This window comes from Dermacentor andersoni, chromosome 4 (genome assembly GCF_023375885.2).
Source record: "Dermacentor andersoni chromosome 4, qqDerAnde1_hic_scaffold, whole genome shotgun sequence".
Taxonomy (NCBI): domain Eukaryota; kingdom Metazoa; phylum Arthropoda; class Arachnida; order Ixodida; family Ixodidae; genus Dermacentor; species Dermacentor andersoni.
This window is the reverse complement of record NC_092817.1, coordinates 124,582,060-124,596,172: the sequence shown is the minus strand read 5'-3', so window position 1 is coordinate 124,596,172 and position 14,113 is coordinate 124,582,060. Positions and strand designations below refer to the sequence as shown.

At 44.6% G+C, this 14,113-nt stretch overlaps 1 protein-coding gene across 1 annotated transcript; it reads right to left on the bottom strand.

The window, feature by feature from the left end:
- Positions 1-10,049: 10,049 nt before the first annotated feature.
- LOC126537592 (uncharacterized) lies at positions 10,050-13,097 on the bottom strand. Its single transcript, XM_050184721.3, has 4 exons — positions 12,958-13,097; positions 11,498-11,585; positions 11,091-11,190; positions 10,050-10,711 (listed from the first exon to the last, which is right to left on the bottom strand). The coding sequence occupies exons 1-4, from the start codon at positions 12,981-12,983 to the stop codon at positions 10,521-10,523; spliced, it is 405 nt and encodes a 134-aa protein (XP_050040678.1). The 5' UTR covers positions 12,984-13,097; the 3' UTR covers positions 10,050-10,520.
- Positions 13,098-14,113: the final 1,016 nt, after the last annotated feature.

Sequence of the window (14,113 nt, the reverse complement as noted above, 5' to 3'; positions counted from 1 at the left end):
CCTTCCTCATCAACCCGGCAATTGAGCACACCTGATTTCTCGCTTGTGCGCCAATGCGCAATAGTGGAAACGAAGATAGCTCTATTCATTGCTAACAGCCCTGGAAATGTATTTGTGGTTGTCATTAAAAGTAATGCATACGATCCTTGGCCACTTCCCCATAGTGTGTATCAGAGATGTATTTAATGAATACCAAAAACAATGACAACTACCTATAGCTGTGGCTCAGTTTCTATGGGTGTTCAGCTAGTGAGAACAAGGTCGTGGGTTCGGTTCCTGGCCTCTGTGTCTGGATTTGATCTAGGCGAAATGCAAGAACACTCATATATGCTTTGATTTATGTGAATATTATAAAGAACCCCCAGGTGGTCAAAATTAATTCGCAGCCCTCCACTGTGACATTTCCAAAAGCCACAGTGTTGCTTTGGGATGTTCACAAATCAATCAATCAACAATGACAACTCTAGCCTGAGCCTGCCTTGTTTGTGGAGGTGGCACTCCAGGGTGGTGAAGTTGCAACTGGTGCTATTGTCCCCTGGATGTGGCACACCAGCTACAGCCACATGATCTGGTGCAGGTCTTCAGGTGCTGCCCCTCTACAAGACAACAACTACATGGGGTGTATTTTGGATGCGTTTTTGGTGAGGTGCAGGACACTCGCATTGAAATCATGGTTCAATCATCATTAATTGCAGCAACCATGTGGAACATTTCAAAACAGTTCTGCAGAGGCTCGCAAGGTGGAGGAGCATTCATGAGAGGAAAAAATTATCCACCTGAATGTAGCACAAAGCTACAAAGGAAACCCATGCGGGTTTCTCAGAAAGAACCCCACAAAACCGATTTGCCGTATTCTGTGCTCGTGTGGTTCGGGTTTTCTATTAATTTGGCCTCGCTCAGCTAAACCGCCTGGTTCGCTCAGATGGTAAAGCTACTGTCCCGGAAAAGCATTGGTCAATTGAACTCCTTATCAGGATGAAATTTTCTTAAACTTTGAAGCCTTCTTTATGAGAGCTTCATATGGGATTCCATTGTAGTTTTGTGCTAAAGTCAGGTAAACAAGAATTTTTCCTTTTTGTGAACCATGCGGAACATTTCACTTGTGCTTACAGTATAGGGAAACGTTATTGTTAAATGGTTCTGACAATGGCCTTGACGAGAACACAGACCAAGTAGTAGTTATTACTTTATTGCTTGTGCCCTCATCCTGCCCATAAGCAGCATCTTAAGGAACCAACAGCTCTGCAAGTTGAGAAATAAAATAAAAACAAATTAAGGTTGAGAGGTTGGAGATCCTACTTTTGCAGAAGTGGTTACGGTATCCTTGTATAATATCTTCAGCATTGTAATTGAAGTTGAATGCTGTGTTGGACATATTTCAACAATCTCGTAATCCAAGTGCATCCATCCTGCTGGTGCTGTGATGTCAATAACGCTCACCCATTTTCTGCTGCACCTAGAAAGTGACTGTGCCATTCTACCGATCAGCAGAAGACTGCGGATTTGATTCCCAGGCACATCTCTATTGTGGCATAATTCAAAAATGCTTGTGTTCTTAGATTTAGGCACATGTCAAAGAACTCCAGATAGCTGAAATTGTTTCTAAGCACTCCACCAAAGTGTCTCTAATAGTCAGTCTGGTGCTTTGTGGCATCAAACCCATGTCAGCACTGGTAGGATGCAAGGATTGTACATTTTTCTTTTCAACAATAGCGGTAAGCTGCTGGTCAAGATTTGATAATGCCTGCCGTATTGTGTTCCAACATATTTTTCATGCTTATGTAAATTTCCTTCTCATGATCAGGGTCCCTTGCGAGCAAATGACCTAGATAAACATACCCTTGCACAAATTCTAGAGACCGACTGCTGATCACGAATTCCTGCTCCCTTGCCAGGCTATTGAACATTACCTTTATCTTCCACATATTAAGGACCAACCCTACTCTTACACCTTCCCGGATAAGGTCCTCAATCATTTGTTGAAACTTCTCCCCAGCATTGCTGAACAGGACAATGTCATCTGCAAACCGAAGGGTTGCCGAGATATTCTTCACTGGCCCTTTCCTAATCCTTCCCAGTCTAATAGCTTGAATACTTCTGAGCATGCAGTGAATAGCATTGGAGAAATTTTCTCTTTTCTTGATTGGTATTTTCTTCAGCTTTTCTTGTGAAAAATCAAAGCACACTAGCTGTGGAACTTTATAGATATTTGCTAAGATATTTGCACATGCTTCCTGTAGTCCTTGACTATTGACACTGCTGGCAGTAATCAAATGTCTTTCTGTAATCTATGAAAGCCATCTAGAGAGGTTGGTTTAGTCTGCAGATTTCTTACTTACCTGATTGACGATATGAATTATATGGATATCCATTGCAGAATACCTCGTCATGAAGCCAGCCAGTTCTTTTGGTTGATTAATGTCTAGTACTGCCCCGATTTTATGGGAAATTACCTTGGTGAATATATTTTATACAATACTGAAAGCAAGCTAATGTGCCTGTAATATTCAATTCATTAACATCTCCCTTCTTAGGGACTAGTATAATGTTGTCATTCTTCCAAAAGCAAAAGGGTATGCTTTGAATACTGGCTGACTTCAATTCTGCAGTTGCTACATGCTCCCTAAAAAACAATTTAAAAAATTTATTAATGAAAAATCTCAATTAATAATCGTATTTGCCTGTTTATCTTCTCGTAGATAAGCTGATTGTTCATATACTCATATTTAAAATAATGGTGGTCATTTTAGTTTTGGTTCACAGTGATTATCCTATTTGATAGAGCAGCAGGTCATTCCATATTTTCTGAAAAAAATTGAGGCGGCTGGCACTCACTATTCATAACATTGGAAAGTGAGAAGTGTGAAGTTGGCACTGCGTTGAGATTTGTTCACATTGTTGTTCATGTTTGGTAATTAGAATTACGGGTTAACATAAAATTGTAGTCTTTCAAAATAAGCTTTGTTCCCGACATTTGCTATAGCTTTAAGCGACTCTGGTCGTCGTGAAAATTGCGATAGGTGCATCTTGTATCTTCATAAATACTATATCTCCACTCATGTATCGACAATACAGATGCTGGTACGTGTATTTCCAAATGTATTATAGCACATATACAAGATCTTAAATAGTATCCGAGATGCACGCATCTTCGATACTGTCCAGCACTGGTTCAGGCGGACTGCGGCTCTTTGAAATCCAAGGCTTTGTGCAGGGTAACAGCACCTGATTCCACTTATGGATGAATACTCTAACATAATAATTCTAACATATTCTAACATATTCTAACAAAATTTAAGTGCCTGTGTGTCATCTGTGCATGCATAATCTCAACCTTTTCTCTACTGTCCAGGGAGCACTGTGGCAGGTAAATAACTTCTGTCCTTCCTCACCACCCTGGCTATCAAGCGCACCTGATTTCTTGCTTATGTGACACCTCGGTGCAATAGTTTATTTGTGGTTCAGATTTATCCATTTCATCCTTGGCCAATTCCCTGTGATGGGTACGAGATATGCATTTAACTAATGATAACAACAGTGCCACCTAGCCGTAGATGTCGCTCTGTTCCTGTGGTTGTTCCGCTACTGAGCACAAGGTCGCAAGTTCGGTCCCTGGCTGCTGTGGCTACATTGTGATCGGGGCAAAATGCACGAAAGCTCATATACTTAGATTTATGCGCATATGGAGTGCAACTGTGCTGGGCAAATGCCTTACCCGCGTTTTTGGTGAGAAGAAACACTCACAAGATAAAGCCTAATCAGACAGACTAATATAGATATAGAGCAGACACACACTTCTGAAGTTGTATAAACTCTGACATGCTTCTTGCATGCAAAAGGATGGCACTTAGCAAAACGTGAAGGTTGGAGAACACCACCCTTATTGTTACCCTAAAGTTGCTTGAGGTACACCCATAAAGATATTTTGTTATAAAGTTGAATGTCGGTCATGGTGTCATTGACATTATAATGATTTCATGGCACAGAGTGAAAGTTGCCATTGTAGTACATCGCAATAAGCTAGGTATGGTAACATTGCTGATAAAAAAATATTAAGATGGCAGCAAGCATTTCTTTCGGGGAGAGGCCTTCGACCTGTAGTGGACATAAAACAGGCTGATGATGATGATGGAGCATTTCTTTTGGCTGTGCTCATGTATGGCAGCGGCAAAAGTTGTAGGAATGGGGTAACGTGACGCTATGACACATTCACCTCCTGATTACTGAAAACAAATATTACAGTAAATTATTGCAGTGGAAAGCAATCTGGCACTTGCCACTCTTATAATGTGAATAGCATTCTTGCCATTGCGATACCAGCTTTCTTTCCGGCTATCTAGCTGTACTGCCATAAATGTGGGCAGTTCACGTGGGTGTGTGCCACTCTTCAATGAGCCTCTTTAACGCTCTCGCTACTGAGCCAAAAGAAATCAATCAATTTGATAGAAAGTTTTTTGACACATTGGTAAACATTGCCGTTGTGACTATTCCACAAACAGTACCATGGATCGTGTGAAATGACTCGGGGAGCCTAGAAAATTTTAAATTTGATTGGCAATATCGTCGGAACCAGACTGCAGTGATCCTGGCAACTTCCCCAATCAAAAAACTCAAAATTTGTGCCTGGGTCGGCCCAGCAAATATGAGAGCAGCATTGAAGAGAGAAGCATACATCTGGTTGTCAAATTTTCCAATTCGATGTCTACGCTGTTTTAACCGTGTCTCAAACATCAGTATGTGCTCAAAAGTGCATGTTGCTTCGATGGTTGTGTTCTACTAAGATCAAGTGCGACTTTATTTTTTCCCACTCTGGGTTGCTTTTATCCATCAGCATTTCAACAGCGTGTGTACAACTTATTACAAGCAATCCATTGTGCAGAGTTTTCACTCGCATATGAACTTCAGGTCAACCTGTGACAGATGCTTGACTAGCAGTCTAATCTCGTTACTGTTCTAACACAGCCTGTGCAAATGCCCTTATCCATTACTGCGCAACACTGCACATTACTGTGCAGTACAGTACAAGAACTTTAAAAAGTGTGTGAAGGCTCCAGTGCCAGTTCAGTATGCACAACTAGGTTGGCTTGCTTGCACAGAAAGGATGATTGAACACAGTAATGAAGCATTAAGAGGCTTGTACGTGCTCCGCAACCCGACAACCATAGATTCGAGAGCCTAAAGAATACAGTAAATAGGAACCAGGTGCTTGCTGCAATGAGCAAAAAGAAATGCACCCTGCACCATAGGTACTTACCCATTTTCAGATTTGTGAAGCCATGGCTTTTCCTCATAGCATAGGCATCACTATGGCTAATATTCATGCCAACAAATCTGCCAATTTCTTTTTCGCATGGCCTTACAAAAATGGGAACTAGAAGCAAGATGCATATTTTGTATATTTCAGATTTGTTTTTAACTGTAAAGCATTTCCTGGCGAACATTTACCACTTTGACAGTATCTACCTACCAGCCCATGTCTTGGTGCCCTCATGGTTGTTTCATTAACTTGGTATGTACCAAAATTGCCATAGTATGACAGAGTGAATGACGAACATAAATGATCGGTCATGACATGAATATCATGACATGCGTGTTCACTCTCAGTACTTATACTAGAAATAGCGAATTATTCCTTCATTCATGCTTCTTGAAGTTTCATATAGGAATTCTCAAAAGCTCTCCGAGCTATTATTTCAGCTTTAGTTCCATATAAAAGACTATCAGGATAGAATTTAATCATGTTATTTGCTACGACTAATACACCCTGAAATGAAATGTTAAAATATGAGAGCACTGAGAATAAGCACATTTTTTCAGGTAAGGAAAGAGTTAAAGGACCTGTCACCAAGCTGCATTGCAAATTTTAATGCGAAAGCATTAGGGGCCCCTATCACAGAAAATACGGTGTCGGCATCCAGCATCAGACGTCGTTTCGGCAAAAGAATTTTCGAACCACCCAGACCCAGGCCCTCCATGTGGCGCAAGGAAGTTACTGAACTAATTGAAGTTCTCAAGCTAAAATACATAGAAAAATTGTAAAGTACGACTTACACAGCCTACAGACAGATAGCATTGGATTGTAATTTGAATATACGAGAAACATAATTCTGTTATGCGAAAATTCAAACAAACCCCTTTTCTAACGTTCCTACCGTTCATAGACCGCCACTTGCCTGTGCCGGCGTTTGAGTATCTTGGAGGCCATAGAGCGGTGCGCCCGCTTCCTTGCAATACCTCCAGGTAGCACTTGCCTCCGCTGCAACGCAGCCAACGCAAGAGACTGTGTTTCTACCAGAAAGCTAGTCTTCGTGCATAGGGTTCGTCGCAAGCTTTTCCTGGTAAACATTACGGTTACATACGCTGCAGTTGCCAGGAAGCGCGAGAAGTAGTCGGGGATCTTTGAATGCTATTGCATTCCTTAAAGGTGAAGCTTGAGCATCCTCCAAATTTTTGGTTATAAGCTGCAAAATGCCATCTAATGAGCGTTTTTCTATTTGTTTCCTTATTGGACAGGATTGCAATGAACTGTCCTGTTATACCTTCCACCATACCATACCACACCAGAGCAGAATAATCAAGTCGACATGTCGCGTGCGGCCTCCTTTCTTTACTCTGCCTTTCTTGCTATGCAGTGCATTTACAGTGGCGGTGGCATGCCTTTCGCATTCGATTATTAACTGAAGTCACGTGTCATCGTGAGGGACGTAACTGGCAGTGCGTTTTATGTGGAGGCATTTGTGCATGCGAGTTTGACTGTTTGGCTGGGAGTGGGGCTTCCTTGAGAGGAAAGGCGCATCGCACTTGGTTTGAAATTTCAGCTGTTTTCACAGCACACAGTGCTGTAATAATTTTCAGGCATGATTGGCAGTGCACAATTTATATGTTGTGCTTGTCTTTTTAGAGTGACTTGATGAGAAGCCCTTTAACACCAAATTGGATATATCTGTGCCGCTCTTCACTGAATTTCGGTGGCGCCAACTTGGGTCACTGTGTCCATTTGCTACTGGTTATGCATGGACGTCAAGATGGAGCTGCCAGAAGGCACAGGGTCCACAGGGAAACGCGAGAGGATAGCCTGGCTGCGTTACATGCCCCATAAATGACACGTTTTGGCTAATCGCATGCTTGCATTAAATAAAAAAAAATAAAATGCAAGATGTACCCAGTACGTCCAGCAGACATCTCTTGCATGATCGTTCCTTGTGTGAGAGATCTTGTGCCTAGGGGTGAGGAACATCATAGGGATGGGCTGCGTACGTTACATGGACATGTCAGGGCGTTGCTGTAATGAATAGTCCGTTCACAGCAGAACACCCATACCGCTAGATCATATACATTGCATGTACACGTACTGAAGTGTGGTTCACTTCTCATTCTTCTAGGCCTTCTACTAGACCCAAGTGGCATACTGAACTCTTTTCAAGGAACAGCTTTCAAAGGAAATTGCATCAGCACCAGCTCCCCACGAAGTCATGGATTTCGATGTCTGCGTAGGCCACGTTAAATTGTTATTGCTAAAGATGGGCTACAATGTTTTCTAAAAGAACCCTAGAAAAGTGAACTTTCACTTCTCAATAACGCCCCAAATACAGTACACTGAAGTTTGCAACATCAAACATACAGTGAAGAAAAAAAAACAGAGCTTTCACTTTTATGATCTACTTCACACTTAGATTATCTGTAGAAACTGATTGTTCCTCCTTGCTGGCCTTTTTGTAACCTTTGAAGGCCATTATCATTCTGCAGATATTGTAATCTCAGTATGGACAACATAGTGCAGAACATTTGCTTCCCCCAAAGCAGCCGTTGCTATATAAAGGTAAAGATGCCAAGTCAGTGGGCTTATTTTAACAATATATCGTCATCTTCTATGGCACATTTAGTGAAGTACCGTATAGGTATCATATTCACCGTTATTCTGTCAACTCTAAGCGCTTTTTACATGTTTTTTTAAGCCATTCTAAAATTGCACTTGGTAGCCACAAGGGCTTGCTGCATACAATGTCTAATTGTTAAAAGGCAGCCATGGGCTCCGTCGCACCAAGTACCGTTCGATATTTCATTCTACAGCCATTCACATAAAAGAATGACCAGTTGCTGATGCACAAATCACTGGAATATCAACAAAAGCATACGTACATACATGGACTAAACCCAGGACAGTGCATGAACTACATCCCCTTTAAGTGCAAATGAACACTGCACATTTTGCACATGCACCTAATAAGGGACATAAGGAACTGAATATCTGCTGTTTAATGCACTGTCAAATTTGCCATGCAATTACTCGCCTAATGAAGTTGTTGCAAACCACTGTGGTCGGAGGGTTGCTTTACACAACAGTGGCAGGCGTGCACAGCTGCTATTTTGTCAACGTTGTTGCGATTGATGAATCTACTACATCACTAGCCTCCGATATGTATGCACAGAGGTCATCACACTGAAATCTCCGCAAGAGGTGGAAAACCTCTTGCAATCTATCGCAGACATGTCGCCCTATAATCTACGAACTAGGTTGCAGAGATGCTCACTATTGAACCTCACTCCTGGTCCTTCGTCAAATTTTGCAGCATGCAGTGCATAGCATCAAAGCTTTCCTTGCTGAAGTCGTGGTTACAATTCGTAAAATTGTGCGCAAGGCAGGGTTGGTGGAGAAAGAGGGGGAAGATATCACCCAATTTTTCTTGACTGTCATTAACTCGACCTCAGTGTAGTCTGTTGATGACATGCATGGACTCCAGTAATGATGCTGCATCTTTAGATGCAACAAACTTGAAACGGCAACTAGTGACTTGGCAGTGAACTTTTAGATCACCTTTTCAGTGGCTTGTCAACTTCACCTGCTCCCTCCCACTTGTTTGTATAAACTTTCCTATTAGCGATAGTATCCTTGCATATTTGCACCACAAAAACCTTGCAACCAAAAGTTTGCATGTGAAGACCCACTGTGCAATACATTCCTGCAAACATGTTTATAAATGATGGAACATTGAAAAAAACGGGAGTCTGCAGGTATGCAAACAAAATGCTAATGAAGATTAGAATTTTATCTTTTAAAAGTACCTGGAATTTCATATACTTGCTTGGATAGCCGCACGCTTCCTGTATGTACTCTTCGCCTACCGTAAAAAGCAAGAAATTGGCAATGAAAAACAATCACGCTACATGCGCAAACTTATAAATGCTAGCATTCCACGGGTATGAACATGGCTCAGCCAGTTCAAAGAAACACTCAGATAATGTGGAGACTTGCTGTATTTTAGTGCTCATAATATGCAAGAGGTACCAGCATCACAATTCGTAATGTGTTGCACGAAATACCAAAGCTGCTTATGGACATTTCATATAAAGAAAGCATATTACAAGAGTAGGAACGACATTTTTAATTCAAGTGGAGCTGATGTCTTTGGCAGCATTGTTTTGTAAAGCACACTGGAGTGCAACTACTGGATGCTTTTGAACATTGCATTTTATCACTTGAAGTTAATGGCAGTGCTTTAAACAGATAATAGGCCTTCCCCAAACCACAAATATAGAACACTCATTCCTGTATAATAGCGAACACATTTGATTTCACAACCATTCCAATGCCAAATGGCATGCACAAGATTTTACCAGTGCACTTCCCACATTAATGTTGAACTTTAGCAAGCTTGCTGTTGAGCAAGTCAAACTATTCTTGCAATTGACTAATCACAAGATTGTCACATTCACTTCAGAATACGAACAAATAAGTGGTGTAGGTCAATTTCTGCCTTCTTACATTTCAAGCTTTACACTGTCACACTTCCAAGTTGCACATTGCTGGGCATGCATAATATGACCAAGCACAATGACCACCACACAAAAATTACATGAGCCATATTACGAGTCAGCTCAAACCAGTGCCTTTACAATCACACAAGTGTGAAATTTACAGAAAACATTTCCTAGAGCTAAGGTATATACAGCGAAATTCCGTTCACTACACAAGGTTTCACTTCCACCGAACACACTCCACTCGCACATCGTACATCGCATTCACGCACCAAAAGCAGCACAGGCAAAGATTTGTGACGATGAGAAGAAAAATTTATTCTTTCAACCTGACAAACTGTACAACCAACTCTATATTAAGTTTTTTACAACAAATGACAGTATGTGTGGTGTGTCAGAAAAAAGAAACAAAAAATGTGAACTTATCCAAAAACGAATTTTGACAGCACAAGGATAAAGGGCGCAGAGAAGAAATAGCAGAAAAAAAGAGGGGGGAGGGATGGGAAAGATACCACTGGGTGGGAAGAATACACAATGCAGGGGGATGTCTTTGTACATCAGTCCCAACATAAGTTAAAGCAGGAATAGTGGTGCTGGTGGCAGCGGTAGTAGTAGTAGTAGTCTCGGGAACTGCTTGGTCCCCACGTACATGTGGTGAACGGGGATGGTGGTGGGATGAAGGAGGGGGAGCTTTTCCTCTTTCCGTCCTTATGTCTTTGCGCAACTTGGTGGGCGCGGCGGCTGGGCGCTTGAAGATTGGCATCTCATGCCGCAGCCTCCTCTGTGGGCGCTTCCTTGACAGCCTCTTCCTCCTTCTTGCTCTCCTCTACCTTGGCCTTCTTCTCGGGAGTGCCGCTGACCTCATCCTCCAGTTTGTGCTTCTCGGCCTTCTCTGTGGTGGCATCGGACTCCTTCTCCTTCTCGTCTTTCTCAGGGGCGGCAGCAGCAGCAGCTTCTGTGAAAGCAAGAGTAGTTGAGTGCGAGTGTTGAGAGAGGAATCGAGTCCTACATAAGGCCTTGCCTTCACCAAACATTGCTGTACTTGCTAAGTGTATGAGGCAAGCAATTAGTACACATAATCATGATAAAGCTACAGATCAAGATGTCAGCCACAAACTTAATGGATGCATTAAAGTTTGTAGAATTGTTTGATCAAGGTAGTGCAGTTGCCCCTCAGACTTCAGGCTAAATCAAAGTCCATGACTTGCTACAAACACTAATTGTTCACTAAAAGGTCTCCACTGTTTTAGCCATGCATGGCAGCAACTAAAAAAGCTGGCATGGCAACATTTCATGCCATGAGTTGCGTACAACTACTGAGCACATGCACACACCTCCATTTGCCTTGGGAGCCTCCTCAGGAGTCTTCTCTGGCTCTTCCTTAGTTTCCTCTGCACTGTCGCCCTTCTCTTCAGCAGCAGGCTTGGTCTCCTCCTGAAACATGTGGTCAGCATTATGGATGGATCCACAGCCAAAGCTTTTGCACTGTGATGGCAGCAGGGTTGCACAACAAACGGACAATACTTGGGGCACTGGCAAATGTAAAGGTTTGCATTGCAAATGAGGAAGAAAAGGATGAGCCTTTGAAATGTCACTGGCGACGTTTTCCTATTGCAACAGCACTTGACTTCAACTGCAATAAAGTACCTACATGACCAGCATTAACGCGCGCTTCTAAACGACTCGCCAAAAAGTGGCGACAAGCTGCCTTACCGATAAAGCGTAACGAATCACTAGTTACCGTTTTCGTCTCCGCCACCTTTTCCTTTACTGGCGACGACTCGACGTCCTTCTTCACCTCCTCAGAAACCACCTCGGCTTGCTCGGTGCTGCAAGAAAAGGAACTTTATCGGTTTTGTTTTTTATATCTCCCTTAATCCCGTTAGGAGAACGTGCGAAATCTCACAAATGTGCTCGCTCTTAAGTCTCGGCGGCGCAGATGAGTTTACGTGGAAAAGCAAAAAATAACAGACTCGGCGCGACGGGAAATCGCTCAGACTGCCCCGCTCAACACGGAGCGAGTAACCAAACAGCGGCGAGACATCACACGATCGCGGCGGCACGACGCAACGTGTGCTTGCGCCGGCGGCATCAAGGCCAGACGCATAAGTTACGCCGGACGGCAATACCTAGCTAGCGAGCTGTCGCTCGGTGCCGTGCGCAATGCCGGACAAAAAGGTAAAAAAAGAAAACATTCTCTACTGACGCACGCAAGGCTTCGCTCCTCGTGCGCCTGCACGTGTATGCAGGCAAAAGCGCCTCCAGCAGACGACCAATATGGACCTCCGAAACGCCGCTACCGACCGCGCACGTTGCTTCCGCAACCGATTTACGGGGCCCACATCCTCCTCACCCTCGAAAGCAGGCAGAGTTGGCGCGCGCGCACGCTTTTCAAAATGGCAGAATAGAGCGAAGGCTACAGCACAGAAAAAAAGGGGAGGAAAAAAAAAAAGAAGCGACCCGAGCCCCGGTGTTCGACTTGGCGCCAAAACGCGGCAGCAGCGGTCGGCGAAACGCCGGCCGGCGAGGCTTAACGATCGCGCGCGCCGGGGCACGACGATGCAACGTCTAGCTCCGTAAAATGCCCCCGTCACGAATGGCACCGCGGGCAGCTGTCGCGCGAAAAGGGCATTCCAAAACCTGTCCGCCGGGAACACATGCGTCGCAGCAGCTCTCCGCGGACGTCAGCGGCAGAAACAATGGGCCGCCGTTTGCAGCAGCCGTCTCGCTAAACCGGTGTGCACCCAGTGGCGCGTGGTCGTTACCTGGTGCGAGGCTCGAACGGCGCTCCACCGGGCCGCGCTAGGTTTTGCTGTACTATGGTTACTGGTCACGACCACGACGTAGCTTTCGCATCGGCCGGCCGCTAAAAGGGCCGGCGAAGTAGCTCCGCGGATTCTACCCCTCTCGCCTTTACCGCTCGGCCTGCCGCACAATGAAATAAGTGGGTCAAACGAAGCGAACGCTATCGCAACGGCGCGCATTTACTGCCGCACGCAAGTTACCTGAATTAACAGTAATTTTAAGTTAACGAAAGTGCCGGGAACAAGTCTGAAGAGTGGGAACTGACAAAGCACTTTGTCCCAGCATTAGGCCTAGCTGCCGGTCGCGCCGGTTCTACTGTGGACCCGGCCGTTTTTTTCGCATAAATGTCACAAATACGCGATGATTAAGACTTTCATCGACTTGAAATCAACTTACCTGGGCCTGGAGCGTGTGGCTGGCATTTTCTGGCTGAAGATGCGGAATAAATAATGCGAATAAACGAAGCACACTCAAACCAACGCGACGGAGCTACGCACACACACGTATCACACTGTCGTCACTTGAATGCTTCACAAAATGGCGGGACAATGCTTTTATACCTGAGCTCACGTGGTCGATAGACTCCAATCAGCGACGAGCCGGTAACCTCGGCCGTCCAATCAGCGCTCGGAAGGCTTCGCGCCAAACGCTGCGCTATGAATTACAAGCGGTGAGGCCGGTGAGGCCAGTGGGGAGGCATGGGGGAGGTTTGTAGAAGAGCAAAAAAGAGAGTGAAAGCGGGACGGGATGCGGAACGCACGCGCACTCCCTCTTGCGATCCTTGCTCTCCTCCTCCACCCGAGCTGCGCTATGCCTCTTCACCGATGCCCTTGGGGCAGCGGAGCTTTTTTTTCCAGTCTCTCTCACCTTATTCCTTCTCCCACTGTGCTGGTTTCTTGAAAGACATTCCTCCTTTCTTAAGTTCTCCCTCCTTTTTTATTTTTCTGTTACTTTCCTTCTTTTTTGCAACGCCAGCTTTCTTTCTTTGCTTTTTTAGTTTTCTCCCCGCTTCTTTCTGTCGCTCGCTCTCCCGTCAACTTTCATATCCGTTCGCTCTGTCGTGCGCCGCGCGCGCGCGCATTTCTCGCGGAACAGGCACGACATGCGCGGAACATCTGCCGGTTCCTGTTGCTTGCGAAACTTTTTTAGCTGCTCTTGCTCTTTGCCTCCTCCCCTCCCGCAGCGCGCGGGGGCAGCGGTGAGATGTTCCCGCTGCTGTCTCGAACGTCACGTGGTCGATTCCCTTTTGCCTCGTCACCGGCGAACACTTTGCCGCTCGCTCTACGACACCTTTTTCTCTTTCACCTCTCCGCAAGCTTTCTTTCATGCTTTCTTTAGATCCGGAGTCGGTCGCGCCGCTTCTGTTTCGTAACTAGCCCCTTTTACACGAGTGGAAAACTACCGCCCGCCCACGTAACCAATCAACGTGTTCGCAGTGGAGTGTCGCGTTGCTGGCGCGAAATCGCGCGCTCCTTTGACTGCAGTTAACAGAATGAGTCGACCTATTTCAAAATAGTGCAGCAGTAGATGTCACAGTCGCCGTTCGTTAATG

What these genes read in the sequence shown, in the direction of transcription:
- LOC126537592 (XM_050184721.3), bottom strand. Translation starts at nt 12,983, where the DNA reads ATGCCAGCCACACGCTCCAGGCCCAG. An exon ending in GCCACACGCTCCAGGCCCAG is followed by an intron (nt 11,586 to 12,957) that starts GTAAGTTGATTT and finishes CTTTTCTTGCAG; the next exon opens with CACCGAGCAAGCCGAGGTGG. An exon ending in GGCTCCCAAGGCAAATGGAG is followed by an intron (nt 10,712 to 11,090) that starts GTGTGTGCATGT and finishes TTGCTTTCACAG; the next exon opens with AAGCTGCTGCTGCTGCCGCC.